General features: G+C 43.3%; 1 protein-coding gene across 1 annotated transcript in view; it reads left to right on the top strand.

Moving 5' to 3' along the window:
- cacna1aa (calcium channel, voltage-dependent, P/Q type, alpha 1A subunit, a) overlaps positions 1-22505 on the top strand; it is an 82969-nt gene extending 60464 nt beyond the window's left edge. The window contains exons 40-51 of the mRNA XM_040120672.1: positions 262-389; positions 2136-2232; positions 6745-6850; positions 7384-7491; positions 8597-8700; positions 10811-10926; positions 11031-11163; positions 13259-13372; positions 16288-16326; positions 18541-18757; positions 19062-19333; positions 21125-22505. Of these exons, the coding sequence (XP_039976606.1) occupies positions 262-389; positions 2136-2232; positions 6745-6850; positions 7384-7491; positions 8597-8700; positions 10811-10926; positions 11031-11163; positions 13259-13372; positions 16288-16326; positions 18541-18757; positions 19062-19333; positions 21125-21943 (2253 nt within the window). The 3' untranslated portion in view covers positions 21944-22505. The remainder of the gene's footprint in view (positions 1-261; positions 390-2135; positions 2233-6744; positions 6851-7383; positions 7492-8596; positions 8701-10810; positions 10927-11030; positions 11164-13258; positions 13373-16287; positions 16327-18540; positions 18758-19061; positions 19334-21124) is intronic.
- Positions 22506-23562: the final 1057 nt, after the last annotated feature.

The following is a 23562-nucleotide window of genomic DNA, read 5'->3' as shown; positions in this document are numbered from 1 at the left end:
GAGTGTCTCAGGTTGTTCTGCATCTCTTACTTACAGCTAAGAAAAGAAATCAGTAATTCAACAGTGAACAAGCAACTTAGCATGCTCGGGTTCTGTTGCTTTAAAATATTAAACTGATGATTGTGTGACGTCAGATTTGATTTTCTCCACTTGTAACAAAAGCTGTTGAACTTTCTACCTGTGTGTGTGTGTGTGTGTGTGTGTGTGTGTGTGTGTGTGTGTGTGTGTGTGTGTGTGTTTTCATGTACACCGCTTGTGTAGATGCTGAATCTGTTTGTAGCCGTCATCATGGACAACTTTGAGTACCTGACTCGGGATTCATCCATACTGGGACCTCACCACCTGGATGAGTATGTCAGGATATGGGCCGAGTATGATCCTGCTGCCTGGTGCGTGGTAACGTGCATGGCCTCAGGTGCACATACACACACATATAGAAAAACAACAGCAATTCTTATTTACTTGCATAGAACTACTTGCACACATTTGGTTTGCACATCTTGTTGAATTTGAAATCAAAAGTTATATCTTAAACGTATCACATTTAGTTTGTTGTCGTACTTGGTAGTCCACAAACAACCACACAGAACCTGTTTACAACCTCGCACTCAGACACATCAAATGCTTTATTGTATGTTTCTTGTATGTGTTTTGATATGATTATTCACACAGAGCAAGGTCCAAGCAATGAAAGCAGTAACTTCTCATCAATTTTGATGTTTTTTGGTTTTTGGTTTTTTTTTGTTTGTTTGTTTGTTTTTGGGTTTTTTTTTTTGGTAAAACATCAGTACATGGTATTTTAAATGGCATAAAGACAGACAATTAACAAAGCACAAGCGTCAACTAGGTAATAGCTGCAAGGGGGCTGTAACGGATTTGAGTATAACCTCATCAGGCATCTGGTTATCTCTCTCATACCGTACAACCCCTCCCTCCCCCATCCCCTTTTCTGTACACTGTCCTTAAATACCCCCCGCCCCTTCCCAAACCTTTTCCCTTTTCTGGAATCTGCATACTGCCAAAAACTTAATGTGGCAACGTCTACACTCGGAACAAAACTCCCCTGTCTGACTCTGTAGCCTATGTATCTACTGTAGACATGCCAAGTTTCATGGTATCTGTATTCCAGTGCCTGTTGCCCTCATGCTGTCCTGTAGACTACACATGGAATGCTATAAACAGAAAAAAGGGAAATAGAAATGAAGAAGAAATGAGAGAATGGAAGGGGAATAATCAAATTTACAGGAAAGATAGATTAATGATTAAGAAAATTAAGATTGTCATTGAAAATGAGAGATTTAAATAGCTGATTGTAGATTTTCAAAGACTATATTATTTTGTTATTATATATATTATCTACAACATGCAAAAATATAGTTTGTATGCTTTAGAAATAGAGAATTTTTAGAAATATATAAAAAAAATCTGTCTTTACCTTTTTTCAAAACGTAACCTGGGAGTACTTGCATAATTGTGAGAAAAATTGCCTTCCTTGAAACTACCATGCTATTTTTCAACCACAACCTTACTGACAATGAAAGGAACACCGCTGCACAGGACACAGAAGACAGGGAACACAGACACAGGACTGACACTGAACACATATTTAAGAGGGAGGGGATCTTGCACCACAAGCAGCTATTAAGCATTTAGCTGTTTACCCAAGCACATGCTTTTCCACTCTGTTAGCAGTTCCTTAATTACATTGTACACACATCCATTGAGGGACTGGACTGGAGGGAAGAAAGAAAGGGATCTCAAACTGAGGAAGAGAGAGGAAAAAACAACAGAATGGGAGGGGGTTGGAAAAGTGATACTGTATTGGCAGTGCTAAGGACCACATTCGATGCTGTGTTTATTATTTGTATGAGTGAGTGTGTGTGTGTGTGTGTGTGTGTGTGCACATGTAGAGTTTGCATGGGTGCATTCTGGTGTAGATGTGTCTAAAGAGTTTGTTATCTGTAGTTAACATATTGAAAAGTATTTTTAGATACTGTGTGTACTTGTCAATCTTGTGCTCTTCCTCCCAATGTTCTCTCTTCTTTCCGAATGTGTATGTATGTGTGTGTGTGTGTGTGTGTGTGTTTTCCTGTGTGTACACGTGTGTTTCTTAACTCCCTGTATTCTTCTTGCAGCGGGCGCATTCATTATAAGGACATGTACAGTTTATTACGAGTTATCGACCCGCCTCTCGGCTTAGGCAAGAAATGCCCCCATAGGGTGGCCTGCAAGGTTTGACTTCCATTCAAACAAAATCTCTCAACCACACTTGCTAGCCACAGCATCCAGGAATGGAGTGAATGTTGCTTTATTGTTTTGTTTTGTTTTGTTTTGTTTTGTTTTTTTTGTTTGTTTTTTTCATTTCAATTTTACAACTTCTTTTCCACCATTATCGACTTGCATTCTGAACTGCTGAGAGAATGTGCGGGACAATGCAGACACCGGGAGAAGCATGCGAAATGCACAAAGTGAAATAGAAATAATTAAGAGGTTTTACCACATTGTAAAATAAATCATTCTTTTTTTTTTTTTTTATTTTATTTTTTTTATGAATATTCTTTTCTTTTGCTTGCTGTGGAGCCATGGCTATAATGAAGCAAGCTACGGTTGCCCACTGTAGTGTTGCATTGTTCTTGGTTTTTGGGGGTTGGGGGAAAGACAGAAACTGCATTGACACCCCTTCCTCTTCCTCCCCTCTCTCCTCGTCCGAGCAGGAGCAGCTTGTTGCCTGCTGTCAAGCTCTGCTCTGCTCTTCTGTGCATACACACACACTCAGACACACATAGCTTATATACTGTTGTCTTGCTTGCACAGGATTGTCTTTTGATAATACAAGAGAACATTTACTTCTCAAATTCCAGTCCTTATCTTCCTCTTGTTGTCTTCCTTCCCTCTGTCATTTACTCCCTCTCTTTTTTGACATGGCAAACTGCTAGAGAGTACTGTAGCTCATAGAGGAGCCAGACGGCCACAGTCTCTCCAAACCAGCCCAATAACCTTGTCTTTGTGTAATTTTGTTCTTTTACTTTGTTTTGTTCTCTTTTCTCTCTTTCTCCCCTTTTCTCTCTCAATCTCTGACACTGTGATCCCCTTCTCTCTTTTCAATGCTATCCTCTAATCAATTGTCTCCTCCGTCTCTCTTTCTCCATATCTTTTTTCTCCCAGTCCCTACCTTCTCTTTCTTCCCCCCTCAATAACTCTGTCTCTCCCTTTTTTGTGCTTTTGTTAACGGGGTGGTGGCACTGGCTGATGATGCAGTGGCAGGATCAGTTGCAGGGAAATGTATGACATGCTGAGGCACATGTGTCCTCCACTAGGCCTCGGGAAGAGGTGTCCAGCACGGGTGGCCTACAAGGTCAGAAAGGACCCCATCTTCACCCGAAGTCTCCTATGGGTGTCGGGAGGGTTTTTGGGGGGTCCAGGAGGGATGGGCCAGGGAATTAAGCGCTCAACGTGGTGTAAACTTTAGTGTCTTTGTTTCTTTGGTTCTGTTTCTGTTTCTTTTCGTGGAAAGTGGGGGTGGGCTGATCAGTGTTGTGGCATTGTGTGGTGGCGTGGGCTGGGTGGGTGGAGGTAGCAAGACAATTAGGTTGAAGGGTTAGACGGGTTGTGTATCCACAGGAAGGGACGAGAAGAGGGACCTTCTCAGCTCGTTTGCACCGTGTACGATGGACACACAAGCTCACTTACACAAACATGCACATTACAATCAATAGTGTTCAATATTATTCTGCAGATAGCGAGTGTATACATCAATGCAACTATTTAAACATCCAAGTACAAAATCATTAAATATATGAATTAATTAGACAAACGTTTCACACATGTAGACACTGCTAAAGACACCCTTACACAGAAGCATGCGTGTGCAGCAGGGCTTGGAAGGTCCGCTAGACTTACGTCCTCTGAATCGTTCCGTCCTGTGGATGGGGCAGACACACACACAAATACACACACAAACACATACAGAATTAGGTCACCTCAACCTACACATAGATATTCTCTGTTATTTCTCATGGTAGAGAGAGCAGAAGGGCTTGTGTCAGTGATGCGTTTTCCTCAGAGAGCCTTTGGTTGCCATACAGAAGCAGTTCTTTTTTCTGTCACCCTTCATGTAGCAGCTCCAAACCCCTAAGCAGCCTTTTCTATCAGCAAGTCCAATCTTCTCTTTGTCCTTTGGTTCTGTCGTCAATGCAGTTCTATTCTGTTTCCAGCCCCCCCTCATCTCTGCATCTTGCTCCCCTCCCCACACATACACACTCCCTCACCTGCTTTCTGCATGGCCGTTAACCACCACTACCACCTCCCTCCTACACACGCCCATCTGTCATACAATCAACACAGGCATGATTCATCGTACACAAATTGTTATCACGATAGAAATGTACGGAAAGATAACAACAAATTTACCTTCATGTGAGTCCTCTTGTGATCAACTTGATAGAATCATGACACATCATTGGCAGATCACTGTAAGCCTCAGGGGGCAGCCGGCCAAACAGCCTGTAGGCACAGCGGATCACTCCATCACCAACCATTGCTTTATCCCTCCTCCTTCCTCGGCAAACCTGGGGATAATAGTACTGGCATTTGTAGGCTATTTATGCTTCCATATGGATGGGGTTAAAATATGAGAGCAATTTATAATGTGTCAGTCAAGAGAGGTATACCAAAGAAAATTTCATAGGCTACTTTGCTTTTCTAGTCCTGTATGGACTTAATTATGCTAACAAAAAAAAAAAAAAAAGATTGATACATGAGTGATCTAAAAGGTACTATTTAACCCAGGTTTTTGCACATCTAGCTCTGTCTCTTTCTTGGTAAATCATGTTATTGTTTTTAACCCCAACCCCTGCTACTGTTCATCCTTACATCAGATGCTCTCTTTCTCTCCTTATCCTCTTAGTTTTACCCCTGACCTGTTTCCCTAAAAGCCTCCTCCCTGAAAAGTTAAACCTTCAATCCCCCTGCACAACAACCTAAAATTCTTTTCATGCATGGTTTTGGCAAAACTTCCCAAACCTCTTAGTCTCCCCTGTGATAATTATTGCTGGAGCAATTTTCCAGAAAGTCGCCATCTCTGTTCTTATGCCTTACCTCCCTTTCCACTTTCCCTGAGCACCATGCCAATGAGAAAAATCCAAACCTTACCTTTGAACTTCCAACCAGTCCACAGAACAATGGCCCATCTAGCTCCACTGCTTTTAACCTTCAATCTTCTCTGTCTTGAAGAGAGACAGCAGAGCCTTCAGGCAGGATTGCTTTCTTACAAAGCCAACTAAGTATGGTGATGTTTTTTTTTTTTTTTTCCTACACATTGTTTTGTCTTTTGTTTGTCTACTTTTAGCCACTTTTTTCACTTAATGTACGCCGGCTCATAACCTATTGATTTTTATTTCTCTATCATCTCTTTCCCTTAAGCCTTCCCTTTCAACTCTTATAATATCTATTTTCTGGCAGAATGAATATTTCTTTTCACCTCATATTTCTTACATACACTTGGATTACGGTCACACACTTCCATGGTGGCCATTTTTTTTGTTTCTTCTTCTTTCTTTTTCCACAGAATGCTGCTCTCTCTCACCTATTAACCTCTAAGTCTGTGCCCATTTTTCACACATTAGACATTGGATAGTTAGCAATAGAGCTAGTTGCTCTATTGTTTAAGTCTAGCCCCATTGTCTACAAATTTTCTTATTCCCTCCAACAACAGCCACATTAAAACAACTCTCAAACTCATTTTAATGTTGTCAACAGAGGATGTTTTCTGTGTACGGCTGCGCAGCTGCTTGTCCTGTGAGGCATATTGTGTGCGCATCGCATGCCGCATGAGGGTGGGATGTGCAAGAAGGGTTTGGGGGGATAGAGATTAAAAAAAGTTTTGATGGATGGATTAAAGGAGAGGCATTTAATCAGGATGTGGGGGGAAGCATGATTTGCTGCATGTCTGGGTTGTCGCCGTCTTCTGTCACCAAACACACACAAACACCACTATGTCATCTGTGAGTTGGTGTGTGTTTAAGTATCGTCAGTTTCTACTATAAACCAACAAGACCTGCAAACGATCAAACCAATAAACAAAAACCAAAGTGTTCCCCTTCTGTAGATCGGTCCCTCGGTTGTTTTTGGTTTATTGGTTTATCATCGGGTCTCTGTTATTTTCACTGTGAACCTCCAAACCCCCAGGGGGAGCTGTGGATAAAAGTAGCTGCTGCTCAACATGTCCTCCTGTTCTCTCATTGAAGGCTCAGTATTGCCGATTTAACCAACCTGTGAGGTCTTTAGGACGTCAGAAAAACATGTATAGATAGCAGAATAGTTATGAAGTAAATGAATATACAAGTTGGGGACATATCTGAATAAGCGTCTTCATTAAGTACCTGGGCACTCACAGGTTCTTCCATATCAAAAACAGCTTAAAATCTTTGAATCTCTTCATGCGAATCTGTTGTCATTTCAGCACTAAAATTCAAATAAGGGCAATTCGACACCAAGTAGCTCAGCTTATAGCTGAGTACAGGCGAGTTGTTACAGGCAGACAGACAGGAGTCAGAGCCTGCTGCAGGTGCTATGCATAGCTCCTTCAACCTCCTTTACCCAAACCCCTCCCTTCTCCTCAGTCCCTCTCCCCTTCCTGCCACAAACTCAATACCCCTGCCCCTTGTCACATGGAGGTTCCACATACATGCTACGCCACCTACTTCCTGATATTGTCACTGCTTACCCTGATTGGCTCTCCCACAGAGACTGCTCCGCATGGATCTCCCTGTGGCCGATGACAACACGGTCCACTTCAACTCCACTCTCATGGCCTTGATCCGCACAGCGCTGGACATCAAAATCGCCAAGGGTACGGAAGGTTTGGAATCGCTCTTATCTCCTTGTCTGATATTCACATGCTTTCTTCTCCTTTCTCCTGTTTCCCCTTAGTGCAGCTCTGTCTGCTGTTCTGTGTTGTGAACCCAGAAACTTCTAGCTCTTCTTGACGCTTCTTCTACTGTATCTTAAGTACATTGTGGTTTTCATGAGAGTAGATTGTGCGTGTAGCATGTTCTATGTGAAGCTGAAGGTTGAGATCCTGTGGAATCGAGGTTCTCTCAGCCTGTGTACAGCTTCCACTACAGTTAAGAATTGATCAAAGATATTATTATTACCTTACTAATAAAACATTTCTTCTGTCTGTGTTTGTTTTCATGTTTGTGTGTCCTCTCTTATACCTTTTTGTATGAATATGAATGCGTATGAATGATCTGTGTGCACTTGCGTGTGTGCATGTTCATGTGTCCGAATATTTGTGTGTCTGTGTACTTGGGCATGGATATCTGTGTATTTGCGTGTGCATCTGTATATGTGCGCATGTGTGTGTTTGTTGAATATGCCTAGGTGGTATTGACAAGCACCAGATGGATGCAGAGCTGAGGAAAGAGATGATGGCGATCTGGCCCAACCTCTCCCAAAAGACTCTGGATTTGCTGGTTACACCGCACAAGTGTAAGTTGCAGACTGTGGGTGCAGGCGCAGCGACAGGATGCAGCCACCCTGTGCCACCCAGTGCTGTTTCTCTTCACGCCACCCGAGGACCGCTTCTCTCAGCCAGTCTCTCTCACTGCTGCACCCTCTGAATCAGCTGGCACATCACCCCACACATGCACACCAACATACCGCTAATCTATGAAGACACAAGTACACGAGTAGTGTGCGGTTAAGATATATGCACAAACAGCAGCTTACACACATGGTCTGAGTGTCAGACACAAAGCGACCACAGCATAAACACACACAATACCCCATCCTTTCTCTCAGCTAGAGAAACCACACTCACCAGAATAGATCCACCGCCAGTCCCAGACCCCACCGGTCTGTGCCTGAGATCAGAGGGTGCCCTACTATAGATCAACTCTCTATAGATGTCTTTTCACTCCAGGGGCAGTCAGCTCTGTACACTTGGTGGCTGGCTGTATATTTTAAGTGTAAATTACGCTGAGAACAAGTGCACAGGTAACAAAGCAGGCACCAATACAGTAGTTAACTCCTTTTGTGCGGTGCATGAAAATCAATATAACTATCAATATAACTAGGAGCTAGGAATTGATTATGTATTGAGCATAACATTTACAACCAAGTCCAAAGAAGTCATTTTCAGTCTTAACCAGATATCATAGATGTGATCATATTATTTTTATTTTGTTTTTAAATGACTTGGTTAAATTTGTGTTGATTCTCGCGGTCACATGATTTCAAATTCCTGGAGGGACTGCGTTTTTTTTTTTTTTGTTGTTGTTTGGTGGTCCATACCAAACATTATATCACAATGAGATGCTTTGATTACAAGATCTTACCTGTGACAAATATCTATGGTGTAGAGAGTGAAACAAAAGTCCTTTTCAAAGTCCTTTTCAAAAAGATAAGATTTAAAAAAAAAAAATCAATCTGTCTGTGAAAAGACCATTTGCTCAGTGTTCATGTGTGTGTGAGATCTGTGTGAGAGTGCAAGAGTGTTTTTCTGTGTGCACGCATCACCCCTCTCTACCATTCCTCGCGCTCAGGGTCCATACCAAAGGGTCTAATCTTGCAGGGTAACTTGTCATTCTCTCAGCAGCGACAGACTTGACAGTGGGGAAAATCTACGCTGCCATGATGATCATGGAGTACTACCGCCAGAGCAAGATCAAGCGTTCACAGGCTCTTCGCGACGAGCAGGTATTGCTGTCTCAAGGAAAAAAAACCCTCTACTCGACCTGTGTCCTGGCAGACTGACGCACTGAAATCAAGGCTGCAGGGACCCATTCACACAAGCCCGGGCTGTGACAACCCCTGTTCAGATCAGGGAGGAGTCCTCATTCAGTTAACTCAACAGGGTATACATGGTTTGAACACAAAAACTTACAATCTAATGCAATCTGATTTCTCCTATATGCAATGCATCTTCACTAATAGCAAAAACAGCACTGCCATCTGCTGGGCAAAGTTTGTTACTTATTGCTTTTATACTATTATTATCATTGGCATTATGCAGAAAAAATGCAAACATAATTCATGAGGAGAATTACTATACTTTTCCCGAAATTTGAAATTAGTAGATGATCTATACCAACAGGTTGTTTTTTTTTAGCAGTTAATATGCCTGTTACTACAGGGTTTTGTTTTTAAGCAGGCTGAAATGTTGTCACAGCCCCAAAGGTGCCAATGCCTCAGCGTCATGGGACCCTTTATACTGGCTTATTAGTCTGAGCTCGATTCTTCCCTGTGCCAACTGCTTGTAAAGATACCAGACTTCCTCACTCCCCGTCATCCATGCTTGTAACCTTGGAATGTTGGACTTGCATCATGATAACACTGCACCCTATCCTTTAGTTCGCACACGGCCCCTAGTTAAAGGCGCTTTCAGTGACGGAGATGGCCACCCTCCACATTCATTTTGCTGTATTTCATTTTATTACATGCTGAAGTGATTGAGATCATAAGATCATATCTTATTGGAACTTAAATTTAATGGTCCTTAACAGGTTTATGCAGCCAGCTTTGGCCATAAACATTTGACTGCTCCTGAGGACACTCATCAACCTGTTTTATTAATTACACTTGCTAAGATACTAACAGTGCCTCTCAAAGATCAGATTTGCTTTCTCATGCACCTTTTCCCCTCCTCCTTTCCTCACAGTCCTCTGGCCACACGTGGTGCTCCCAAATTGACAATTTTTTTTCCCCACTTACTCCACGTCTTTCACCCCTCTCTCCCATCACATACTGTGCATCATCCCCACCATCTCCTCTCCCCACTCCACCTGCTGCATTGTAAGCTGCTGCATGTCTTGACCTGGGCAGAAGGAAAGGGCTACCATATGTTGTAGCAACACATGGTGTGAAACCTGTGCTGCGTTTCTTGATCCCAAAATGTCATTGGTGCATAAACCATTACACAACAATCTAAAGGTGTTTAAATGTGCTTTATATAAAATATTTCACATTGTATTTGGTGCTTGCACACATAGGAAGAGGGGTTTGCCACAGTTTGGATTTGAATCAATAAGGGGGAACAAGGAAATGACTCGTTTTAAAGTCACAATGTGAAGATAACATTTGACATTTCCACTTTGAAATTTGGAAAGGGAGTTATTATGTAGTACTTTTGCAACTTCTCAATAATGAACGACTGAATGTAGCATTTCATATTTGACTTGTCTCCATCATGCATTTCACTTGCTATATGTTCCCCTCCACAGGATTGTTGCAGTGTTTATCTGCCATGAAGTCCTCTATCCCTCCTTTGAATGAGGCCCCTCTTTTATTGCTCCCCTGTTTATTACTTCCAATTCTACTTCCACTGCTGTGGAAACATGTTTTCTTCTGGGTTTTTTTTTTTTTGGTTCGTTTTTAAAAAAAAAAAAAGGTTTTCTTCAGCTTTCTCTATCAACATTATAGTGTTTAAATCTGTCATCAGATGACAACTGATCATCAGACGAAACCCAGAAGGATTACTGATTTGTTCCCCTTTGATCCAACCCTGAGCCACTGAGTGGGTGAATTCCACTTCCTTATAAAGCACTCTAATGGTTAGAGTCCTGGACCTGGATGCCTCAGAGGGTTTTTAGATCCCAAAATGCACCCATCTCTTCTCCAGCAAGCTGCTGGGCATCAGTTGCTCAAGAGCCCCCCATTTATCCCTCTTCCATTACCTCTTTTGCTCGCCTCGCTTCAGCCGACAGCCCCCTTTCTGCATCCCCTCTGTTCCTGCTCTGCCTCTCTTCCCCCCATTTCCCTGTCAGTGTGCCTGATAGCTGGCGACGGCCATGTTGTATATCTCACACAGAATCGAACGCCATTACTGTTTCAGCGCGTGGAGCCACCTTCCCCCACCCAGGATGGGGGTCCGGTACTTAACAACACGCTCCCTCCACCTGAGACAACAGAGACTGTCAACAGCCTGTGAGTTGGATGTCGTTGTCGTGTTTGACTTTACAGGAGTCAGTTTGTTGAAAGCAGACCAGTTAAGGAAGATGTGTGTGTGTGTTTGTGTGTATGTGCCATAGGCCAGTGGAGGGGGGGATCCCGGAGAGCCATTCATGGGTGACAGCTCGTGCTCAGGAGATGTCCCAGAAAGTTGGCAGCTGGAGCCCTGAGGGACACCCTGAGGATGGCCTGGGAAGCGTGACCAACTCTCAGGTAGAAAAGCTCATACACTCACACCCAGGACCACACAACCAACAGCACACACACACACACACTATACAATAAAATACATCCTTGTCATATACCAAGTTTGTGTGGACAAGTACAAACACTCGATCCATTCAACATTTGTTTTGACTTTCATGTCATTGCTACCAAATGAACTAGAACTGCTGAGGACAGTTTAAAGGTAAAATAAACTATGATTGTCATGCAGTTACAGATTGCATCTCTATGGACAGGAGTAACCCCTTTATCCACAAAACCCATGCGTGCTACACGAATTAGATAAAGCTACAGGGACATCGGGTCTGCGTTCCCCTTCAGTGTAACCGAGGTTAAAGTAGAAATATTGACCTGATTCTTGTTTCTTGTCTTACCGCTCCAATCCATATCATCAGTAATATCTTATGCATGAGGTTGAGGGTACCCTGGTCAGTTGTTGTGAAGATAAACACCAGGTTCCCTAAAAACTGTATATACTGTATTATCTAAAGCTTCTCTGCAGTAAATAAGTCTTTGTTAAAGACCTATTCATACTCATGAATATGGACTGGACAAATCTTCATCACACGATTAACACAGAGAAAATCTAGTGAAATTGCTCTCTGTCCTCAGTGTACATCACCTTGGCACAAAATAGAGAAGTTCAGAGCTCATACTTTCCGGTCCTTACTGCCCTGTTACCTTTATAATTTCTACTCAGTAGGTCATTCTCATTTCTTGCAATCTCTTTTACCTCGACTCTTAAATTAACATTGATTTCCAATGACCTTTCTTTGATTGGCTCAATCTCTCAAACCTGTCTTTTTATGCAATTTTTTGGTCTTACCGAATTTTTCCTTCACCATATGTCTCCACATTTCATTCGGAGTCTATCTTGCCTCTGTCTTCCGACTGGTTCATGCTTCTGTCTTCATGCTGTTAAACCTCTCTGCTTGTAGACCTCCCAGAGGGGCTGACAGGTCTGTGTAGCAGTCAGCCCTATAACATTGCCACTTCTCCATATCAGTCAACAGAGGTCTGGAGAAGTTTAAAGTTGGATAGAAGAGAGTGGCTGTCGGGTTCGTGCAAACAAATTTGAATGATAACTTGCAGTCAGCTAGATACAGGGCAAATCAAATCATGAAACAACAACAGGCAATAGGAGACAACAAAAGCCTTTATATTAAAAGCTCTACCCAAACACTAAAATGTATATAATGAGATGAAAGACTGACGCAATGAGCAGCAAACATGCTGCAAGTGATTGAGCATTTAGAGTTTATTGTTTTATTTTATATTTTATCTGGCTTTGTGAAAATGAATTTAAATTTACCTGGTGAAATAGCAGGCACTGCAGCTCAGCTAATGATTGAAACTCAAACAGCAGTGAAAACAGAGGTGCTGCTAAGCAGGAAAAGGCCAAGCTAACAGCCCCAGCTGCCAAATTCAGCTCCACCTCTCAAGGTATACTCCAAACAAACAGAATTTGAATATTTATTTATAAAAAAAAATTTTTATGAAAATTTGCATGGTTGTGACCAAAACAATCAAGGTTGTTGTCATTTTTACACAACCTCACTTAATACCTACAGCGCCTGCACCTGGTCAACATTGTCATCTGATCAGTTTTTTTTTTTTTTTTTCACATATCCTTTGGGCTGCATATAATTTTCCTCTCAAATTCGTTCCTGCTGTGAATCACAAGCTCCTCCATCTGGCATACGTGCCATTAAACGAAGAAATCCTCACCTTCCGCTGAGTATGCCAGCCTTTGCTTGCAGATCAGTTTTTGACAGCAGCCTCTGCAAACACAAAAGTAGATTTTGTATGGAATATACTCGCAGTCTTATCCACATCAAACCCAAACACCTTTTTTCCCATTCATCCCACAGTTTAAAACTAAAACAACAAAGAAAGAAAAAAGGCAGTGTCACTCACCATACACACACTCAACCAATTTCTCCCACTAACTACCTTTACCTCTCTGATACCCTCAGTTCTCTGCTTTCTTTGGATAACAGACTTTCCCACCTATCCCCCTACTCCCTATCAGTTTTCATGGCAGCCAGTCACAGCATCTCCTGCTCTCCTGCTCTGTTTGCAGACGGTAGAGATGAGAGAGATGGGGCAGGATGGTTACTCGGATACCGAGCACTTTCCACCAATGGAAGGCCATGGCAGGGCCGCTTCCATGCCCCGCCTCCCAGGCGACAACCAAGTGAGCAGCATTCTCACTTTTCCACTCTCTTTCTATTTCCCCCATTATGTATGTTCCTCATCACCTTTTGTTTGAAAAGATCAAGTTCACAAAGGTCTGACTCATTGCTCAAAGGTATAGTCAGCGATTCTATTCCTATACACTTTTTCTCCAATTCAGTGAATATCTCCCCACAGTCCTATAGCTGTCCGTTCTGTGTTTGCGCCGAAAAAGAGCCACACAACACTATTCCGGCTAATCAGCAACGGGGGCACGCATGCTGTGCATAGGACAAGGGAAAGAAGAGGAGGGGAGTTGGGGGAAAGGGGGCAGTGGGAGTGAGAGACACATGCTAACGTGCTGAACTCCACAACATAATTGCATTGTCAAGAAGGAGAGATGGCCGAGAAACAGCCAAAGAGGAGAAGGTCAGAAGAACAAAAACTGAAAAAGAAGTGGTATGATCAGGCAAGGGCGAAGAGCAGTGTTAACATCGGTGATGCTTTCCAACAGTTGAGAGACCTCCAAGCGTTGAAAGGCATGAAGACAGATGCAGAGGTTGCTCTGTTTCTGCTTGACATGTAGAAAAACGTTAGTTTTGCTATGTTTCACAGAGCCAATAGGTCAGTATTGTTTAGTCACATTTGCTAATGTTTGTGATAGCGAACCCCAACTGGTAAATTAGCAAGCAGGTACCGGTAACGTTAAAGTACTCGCCCATGGACATACAGCTTACTTTCCAGATTGCCAAGATATGGTGTTGGTGAGATGTTAGCTATAGTAGTAGGAGAGTTGTGAGTATCGCTGCCTGTAGCTGGTGTGCGGCAGCTATGCGAAACCATTTCGTCCTCTCTGTATGTTATCTTCGCAGCGGTAATTGTAGCGACACTTTGCTAAGCCCTACCTAGATAACATTAGTTATTTGTTTTCTCGTTGTTTGCTCTATATCATGGTATTTGTCCGTACAACGTGCAAACGGTTTTATAGCCGCGAAGACCTAAGTTTGCTAGCACAGTGGCATAATGTGGATTGATGCATCATTTGAGATGCTATCCCAGTTAACGTTAACTTCCTTGTTAGCTCAGCTACAAACCTACGGTCCTCTCTTCTGCCAATGTAGTTTTGTAAAAACAATCTAAACAACTAACTCTTGCTAGTTTTTAGTCCATTGTGTTTTAGATGCCGTGTCTATGTGCATTATGTGTGTTTGACGTTTTTTATTATAATGTGCTTCAGCTATGAGAGAGAGTATCCACTTCCACGCCGTATAAGACGCTCTGGATTCTGTCATATTTCTCTTTTGGTCAGCTGGCCCAGTTGTTATTGTCATTGTCTTGACAATGCGCGCCCATGAATTTGGTGGAGCTTCAGAAGGAGCACTGAAGGGGGGAGTGTATTTGTTTTGCTGTTGAGTTCAAATATCAACAGTCTTTCTCCAGAATCGCTTACTCCTCCGTTAAAAACTTGCTTCTGTGGTCACGTGAATCCATGTTGGAGATATTTCAGCACAGGTTTAAAGGGATTTCTGCAAATTAAGGCCACGATTGACAAATTCCTACTATCACTGGTTTGGAACTGGGTTACATTTTACAGGGAGTTATAAGGTTACATTTTAGCAAAAAGCACAACCAGTGATGTGACTCTCAGCCTATGGGCTATCCTGACATGTCAACATTTCTGGTTTAAAACATGGAAATGTTTTGCTGAAATGCTGACCTCCAAACTTGAATTCCGAAGGACCACAGCGAAGCAAAGTCAGACCTTCTCTCCCTTTTTTTTCTTCTCCTGTTGTCTTTTTCTCTTCCTCCCATCCTCTCATCTGCATGGAGGTTTTTAACTGTGGGTGTCCCGTTTTTCCATCTAACACACTCATCCATTTTATGTTGTTTCATATCCCGGTGAGTGCTCTGGTTGTCATGTGCACACAACAGATCTACATGTACACATGAGCACACACACATATATATACGTAAATACACACACACACACACACACACACACATACATGCAGTTATGCAGTTTATTCTCTGCCCCCATTATGATTTATTTATCCTTCGCTGTTATTGTTTTTGTACTAAACTATCTCTTCCTTCCTATCAAAGGTTTGGCCCGTGCTGAACTCTTTTTGAATTTTGGGGGCTTGCCTGACTGAAATCAGCATGACATTGTGTGTTACAAATCTGTGTGTGTGTCTGTGTTTGTGTGTGTGCGCGTATGTGTGTGTGTATGTGCGCACACACACACGCGAGAGTGTGTGTGTTGTGTACAGTATATGTTTGTGCTGCAGTTTTTCTGTGCTCTCACTGTTCTCTGTGCCCTGAAACTCCCACTGTTCCTGTCACATTGTTGTCTGCCGTTTGAGTTGATTGTAATTGTGCGTGTGTCTGTTTCTGAATATGCATATCCATTTGTGTTTATATTTTGCTGATTGTCCTCATTGCTGTGGTGCTGTTGATTGAACATTTTCATGCTGACCCTGTCTGTATAACCGTGTATTGGTGCCAACCACCTGCAGTGTCTGTGGTAAGTCTTTCTCTTCCACCTTCACTGCTGCTTCGGTGTCTAATCAGACTCTCTTTCTCTGTCCCTCCTTCTCTTTCTGTCTCTCTGTTTCCTCTCTCCACTGTTGCACCCCATCTCTTTTTGGGTTAAACCTCCAACTAACACTCGTTGATTTTTACTCCTCTGTACCCCTTTTTTTCATTGTGTATCAATCCATCCCTGTCCCCCTTACTTCTCTCCCTCTCCCTTCCCTTTATCTCCCTTCCTGGTTTTGTATGTATGATCCATGTGTGACCACACCTTTGATGTATCTGTGGCTCTGGGCATTTGTGTGTGTGTGTGTGTGTGTGTGTGTGTGTGTGTGTGTGTGTGTGTGTGTGTGTGTGTGTGTGTGTGTGTGTGTGTGTGTGTGTGTCTTCTCTGTGCTCTCTCAGCAGCGGAGGAGAGGGAAACAACGTGGCAGTAACCTCAGTGTATGTACCATGTCTTCCCTGTGTCGTCTCTCTCTCTCTCTCTCTCTCTCTCTCTCTCTCTCTCTCTTCTCTCCCTTTCACCCTCACACACTCTTGAAACTCTTCTTGTTTTCCTCATTGTCATGTCCTCATGTTATGTCTTTACAATTTCTAGGGCAGGAGGGTTTCTGTAGAGTTTATAAGGATAACCTTTTTCAGCATGACCAAATCTGATCAAATCTGTCATGCCAGCTTCCAAAGTGATCCCAGCATCCCTAGCTATGTCTCTCATGCACTTAACGTAGTGGGTTTGGAACTGGGCTGAAGTCTGCACGTCTCCTCTCATCATCAACAGTCACTGCCACTGTCTTGTGGCCTCTGTGTCTTTGTTTCTCTCTCTCACTCTCCTTCTCAGCTGCTGCTGCTAGTGCTCTGTTGCTACATGTCTTCATGCCTTTGTGCTTGTCTGTAACGATGTTGTCAATGTTACCCCGTCTATGTCAAAGTATCCATTTACACCTGACCAGCTGCATGCAAGAAATTTGTTAAAATGCGTTTAATCGGGTGTGTGTTTATGTGAGTATGTGTGTGTGTTTGACTGCGAGTAATGAAGAAGAGGAACGATATGGGTATCTGTGCGCATCAATGGATATGTTGTTGGGATTCTCAGTGCTACTCCTATGAGGCCAGATAATCTGGTGTTTTATTTACATCTGCCAACCTGTCATCTGCCAGTGAATTTGTCTAATACACAATAACTGGACGACTTGGCAAGGTCAGCTGCCAAAAGGATCTAGCACTGAAGTAGCCTGATATGGTTTACATGCCCAGGTCAGCTACTTGTGGCGCCATAGGCTCTGTCCTGCCGTCCCGCCTCAGAGCACGAGGCCTCAGCACTGTAGAAGGACATTCTCGTGTAGGTAGAGGACTCAGGACAACCCCTATGCACCTGCATGGCTGGACGAAAGCACGCTGAGACAGAGCAGAAATAGAGGAGTTTTGTGGAGCCTGGAATGTGCCATGTTTAGGGGGTTTGTGAGGATGGAGGAGTTTTTTTCTTTTACAAAGCAAGTCACAGAAGCATGGAAGGCATGGCTGTTGCCATCATCTATTTTTTCATTTCTTTTTATTCTTTTTTTTCTTGTATGCGTTTTTATTCCTCTGCATCAGGGGTCGGCAATTACTCTAGTTTGAGCCCTGAGCCAGTTCTCTTAATGCTGTTCATTGGGGATCTAGCACAGTTTTACAGGTGCAGTGAAGACACATGCCTATTGGTTGAATTCTTAAAAAAAAAAAATTCATATGGAAACATAAGAGATTAATAATGCTGTTTGGTCGGTGTTTCAGTCCACTCCTGGGCTAGATGTAGCCATGGTTAAACCTATAGCCCCTTACGTGAGTTAACCCCTTACATGGACTTAAGGTTCTGTGTAATGTGGAAGGATCAGATATTATCTATCTGATTGATTCATTAGGTCTCCCATTAACCTGGCCTAGTGAAAGCTGGCACTATAAGAATTTATGTAAGTAACCATAAGAAACATCCCTTTGATAAATGTGCAAATCAAAGGTGGGTAATAGGGGTTTTTAATTACATAATGCTCTGGCAATAAACAGGTGAGATATCGTTTAATTTAAATGGTGGTTTTATTAGCCATCTGTTATTTATATGGTAACATCATTAGACTTCATTTCAGCACCAGGATCTGTACACATTAAAACCTGTTCAGTAGTCTGGTGCAGAATAAGGGATGATTTTGAATATTAGATGGATAATTAAGACCATTATGATTGCTGTGTATATAGCATTTATATATTATTCCATGTATCTACAGTGGATTTATGAAAAATACTATAAGATTATTTTCTTGCAGGGGCCAAATAATTGTGATGGAGGGCCAAATTTGGCCCATGGGCTGCTTTTTGCCGACCCCTGCCTTCAAAACTGTATACAGTTTCTATATTCTTGAAATAACATGATTGGAACAGTATTACTAATGTGGGAGTGTATGATTTGGGATGGGATGTAGGAGGAAAGTGGTGTGGGGGGCTTGCATACAGTTCAAGAAACAGACCCCACTCACACACATGCACACTATCCACACATACATAGTGTCTCTAACCTCACAAAGCTCACAAAAGCACCAACTTGACAATCAAAGGAAACACCTCTCCTTGCTTCTCTTCCTTTCCCTCCCTCCCTCCCTTGGTGGTCTCTCTCTCTTTCTCTCTTAGACCATCAATGACAGCAGTCCCATGAAACGCTCGGCCTCGTCGCTGGGCCACAGCAGGACTGGGCGCGGCCACAGAGACAAAGGAGGGGCAGACGACTACAACATGGAGCGTGTAATACCCGAGGAGGGGAAATCTTCCAGACATGGACACCGACGGAAAGACCGGAGTCATCGGGCATCTGAGAGGTCCCTCTGTCGTTACACGGAGGCTGACACAGGTGGGAGACCTACATACACACACGAACAACAAGAGACATAGCAAAAGCAATAATATGATGGTTTTACAGATGCCATATTAACACAGTTGCACAGTTTAGAAGCTACATTATGGCAAAACAGGTCTTTCCTTAAAAATAAAAATGTATTCTCTGCAGTAAGTTAAGTACATATGGAAAACTGAAAAAGGTTTGTGTACCCATTACTTTTAAATGTCATATTGTTATCTAACATCATAGCAATCTTTAGTGTTTCTACCACACCCCAATGATAACTAATAAACTCCACCATCAGGCCTGGGCACAGACCTGAGCACAACCACCCAGTCAGGCGACCTCACGTCCAAGGACAAGGATCGTGACAGAGATCGCGGCCGTTCCAAAGACCGTAAACACCACCACCATCATCACCACCACCATGGCTCTGTGGACAAGGAGCGCTTCGTGGCGGAGCGAGGAGGCGAGTACGGACACAGGCACTCCCGCGAGAGAGAGCACGACCGGGAGAGGGAGAGAGAGAGGGACCGACGCTGGTCGCGATCGCCCAGCGAGGGTCGTGAGTGCGTGACACACAGACAGGTGGGCTTCTGGGCACTTGCGTGCATGTAATGTCTAGTTTGAGAGCGTTGTGTTGCTTTCTAATACAAATGCAGCGGCGGAACACATTTTCAGTATCATCCTGAGAAATGTAACACAAGGGCCTCTAGTTTGATGGTGGTTAACTTGTGCAATCTGCCAATAATGCCCTGGCGGTCTCTTTGTGGCAGTAACGAAACGCTTCGGAGCTGGGTTGAGTGTGGTTTCTCTGATGTGGTTTTGCCATGAAAGTTCCCCTGATAGCGTTCAACTTTGAGCACATTGCCTCCTGGGACATCCAAATGGCAAACAGATCTTCTCTGAGTTATTTGCAGAAACTCTGGCTAGGACACAGAAAAGTACTATAAACTCACTGTTGATGGGGAAAGATATCACAGGGTCTCATTCAGCAACATTCTCAGTCAGCTCCAGATACACCAAAAGTTCTTAACCATCAAAATCTGCTCTTACCAGGCTTTGCTGAATGATGAATCCCACTTGATAATTAATTGGAGCCGCGTAGCCAATTGTTTATTAAAACGCCCCCTCAACTCTGTATAAGGGCAGGTGGCAAAACATCTGTGATGCTGTAAATCCCGTCTCACCAGAGGAACACACAGTAACTGAAATGAAAAGAAAACGGTTTCATGGATACAAACACTATTTACATAAGAGACACATCTTTATTGAAGAGTTATTATAGGGCTACTCTACTATTCCTCTCTGCCCTCAAATTAGAGGTCAAGATGTGTTGTTTTACTCAACAACACACAGTTGTGTTTAAAACGGCAAAGATAGTATGTACCCTATGTATGTACCCCATTTGTGTATACATATACAGTATGTTTGACTACATGCACACAAACATATGCATTACTGTGGGTAGAATCATGAGAGTACAAGTAAAATGTTTGTTAAATGAAGTCACTGTTGCAACAACCAAACAAATATGCATAAAAATGTATATTTGCGTGCCTGACTTCTGTCCCTTTCTGCCCTGCCGAAATGTTTTTGGACTGCTAATGTTTTCTCACGTTCCCCCCACTACCTTTCCTTTTACAACATCCTTTTCCAAACACATTACCCACAACATTTTAGACAGCTTATTAAAATAGAAAACAAAAAGGTATCTACATTTCCTCAAAAACTTTTGTGACGCACACCATTCAGCCTTGAATTTTTATGTTATAACTTGAAAATCAATGCTAAGGAGGACTAATTCTCTGTTAATGTGAAGATTTGGTTTCTCCCATTTGAATTTTTATAATAAAGTAACTTTCTAGGACTCAGCATGTTGCATACATATCACACAGCTCATTCATAATTTCAAACCAAACACATTTTATGTATGCTTAGGCATCATATTTACCCTGTACCACATTTGTTGCTCCGGAAATCAACCCTTTACCCTTCTTTTCTCCTGTCGTCTTTTGTTTTCTTTCCTCTGCGTGACATGTTGCTTCTCTATGTATGGTGCTGTTTGAAATCTCATCTTTCTTATCCACATCTGCTCTATTACGTTTTGATGCCTTTCATTTCTACCTTTCTCTCCTCCACTCCACTTACATTATGACTGGTGCTTTTATTCTTATTGTTGCTGTGGTTCTTGTTGTCTTTTCTGGCTTTTCTATCTGGACTCTATTCTTTTCTCCTTGCCTTTCTATCTTGCATTCTTTCTTTCCCTCTCTATTTGTTTCATACTCTATCTTTCCCATCCTCTACTTTATTCTACATGTTCTGTCATTGAATTCGTGGTTCGTTCTTTTTATTTGCTTTATTTCACTTTTTGTGTAGGGCAGTAGTTCAGTCAGCGGAAGTCCTGTCCCCTCAACTTCGGGGACCAGTACACCACGTCGAGGCCGTCGACAGTTGCCTCAGACCCCTGCAACACCCCGGCCCCATGTTACCTACTCCCCTGTGGTCCGTAAGGCCATGCCCACACCACCTGGGGGGCCACAGGGCAGACCCCCAGCCCCAGCCCCTCGCCGCTTTTCTCCTGAGCCTCCCCAAAGCCAGGGCCCTCCCCCTGCTGGCCTCCCATTGGCCCACCATGGCACTGCCCGCCAGGGTCATCATCCCCCACTTCGTTGGGGAGACACAGGTGGAGGAGGCGGCTCCATGGAAGGGGATGGCTGCTTCTTCACCCAGGACTACCAGGACTATGAGCCCCACCATGAACCACCTGCCTATGAGCAGAGCCCCATACAGGGTAGCAACCCCCACCCACATGCCCTGGCTAACCACCCACTGCCACCTCCCCCACAACCACAGCCACATAACCCCCATCCCCTCCCTCCACCCCAGCCACACCCTGTAAACAACCCCCACCCTCATCCCCTGCCCCACCCACAGCCCAGTCGCACCTCACCTAGGACTGCCCGCCATGCGCACCCTCCCACCACTGCCCTGACTGGGCCTGTGCAGGGCCAGGTGCAGCCTGCTGCCCAGCGTCGCCTACCCAATGGCTACCGCTCCTCGTCACCTTCCACACATCTCCATGGACCCCCACATACTGGGCCTCACAAGGTCCCCCCTCCTGCTGGGCATCCCAGGGGGCCCCGCAAGGGCCTGCATGAACCCTACAGCGAGACGGAGGATGACGACTGGTGCTAGCCTCTGGGGATGGGGTAGGGGCATAAATAGGAAAAATAACCGATAGGTGGACCGAAAGATGAAGATGGGAAGCTCTCAGCTAGAGCACTGACTGCCAAGGGAAAACCACAACTTTTTCTTTCTTGTCTATTCAATTTTTCCTCTCCTCCACTGCTTGGCATGTCCCAGGGATGGTGGGCTAGATGAAGGGATGGGTGTCAGGATGAAGGGACGGAACAAGAATGCAGAGGCAGGATCTGGAGAAACAAGTGGTGTAAGAGGAGGTCGCAAACCACCTCCATGTTCCGCTTGTGCTGTTGTTGCATTCATCTCTTGATGCCAAATGAGACCAAGCTCAAACTGCAGTTTTTAAGGATGCAAGCAGGAGGGGTGATGGACACTAGTTTTTGTGTGTCTTATTATGCCTCTGGCAATGAGCTACAGCCACTTACAAGATGTCAAGAGTTGCGACTCGACAAAAGACACTTTACAGTCAGAGACAAAAGAACGACCACTATTTTTTTTCTTTTTTCTTTTTTTTTTTTTGCTTTTCAAAGCTAACTTCAGTTAAGTTAGCCACAGAAAGAATCAAATCCAACCCTCCCAGCCACCAGTTGAATATTGATGAGTTTTATCATCTGTGTTTTTAAATAAGAACAAAACTGACAATGAGCCCTCCACCTGTATGAGGTGAGGAGGCTAAGTGGGTGGGAGAGTTGGGGAGTGTTGCATGGGGTTGACAAGTCCCTCAGTCAAACTCTAGAGGACAGGATGGGCTGTTTTGGGTATGATTACCCCTGTCCCTGGAGAACACCCTCCGCCCAGAAACAATTTAACCAACCTCAACCTATGACGTATGGGAGAAGAAAAACAAAAATGTGGAGATGGGTTTCAGAAACAAGAAACAAACCAATAACTGTTTTCTGCAGTATTTCTTCTATTCCTGCAGCTGCTTCTTCTTCTTCCTTCTCCTTCTCCTCAACTTCTTCAAAACATTGAAGCTTGAATCTTCTGTTGCACCCCACATAGCTTCGTTTTTTAGACTTGCGGAGTTGTACATCCTGTGGAAACCTGCATGAATGATACAAAAAAATAATAATAATAGCAACAATGAGAATCTACTGTATGTGGGGGGGGGATTTTCCTCGGTCCTTTCTGTTGTGGTCTGTGGGGTTTCTCTCTTTTTTTTTTTTTGGTAAAAATGCCTTTCTGTTTCTCTCTCTCCTCTGTATGACATTCCTTTCTCTGTCCCTCATTTACACTAAGAGCATTGACAAAAGGATATAGGGAGATTGGACAGTTACTGTATTTATATCTAGACAGAAGAAAATGATTACTTTTTGCTTGCTTGTCTGTATGTTCTGTGCCAAATGCTTGCCACTGATACAGCTGGAATTGCACATATTTTTGTGGAAGTAAACTTTTGTAACGAAGGTAATAAATCCGACAATGATATACTGGGAAGCAGGGTAAAGTGGGGGAAAAAAAATGTGGTGTCCATATTCGTGAACAAGTTTGACAATTTAGTAACATCTCAAAGTCTTCCAGGGTTTAAATAGAGACATCAGAAAGAAAGAGACCAATAGAAAGGCGGAGAAAAGAGAGAAACTCTTCATCTTTGTTTTCTTTGTTATTGACCG

The sequence above is a fragment of the Xiphias gladius genome, chromosome 3, assembly GCF_016859285.1.
Source record: "Xiphias gladius isolate SHS-SW01 ecotype Sanya breed wild chromosome 3, ASM1685928v1, whole genome shotgun sequence".
In the NCBI taxonomy this organism is placed as follows: Eukaryota; Metazoa; Chordata; class Actinopteri; order Istiophoriformes; family Xiphiidae; genus Xiphias; species Xiphias gladius.
This window is presented reverse-complemented; position numbering and strand designations above follow the sequence as displayed.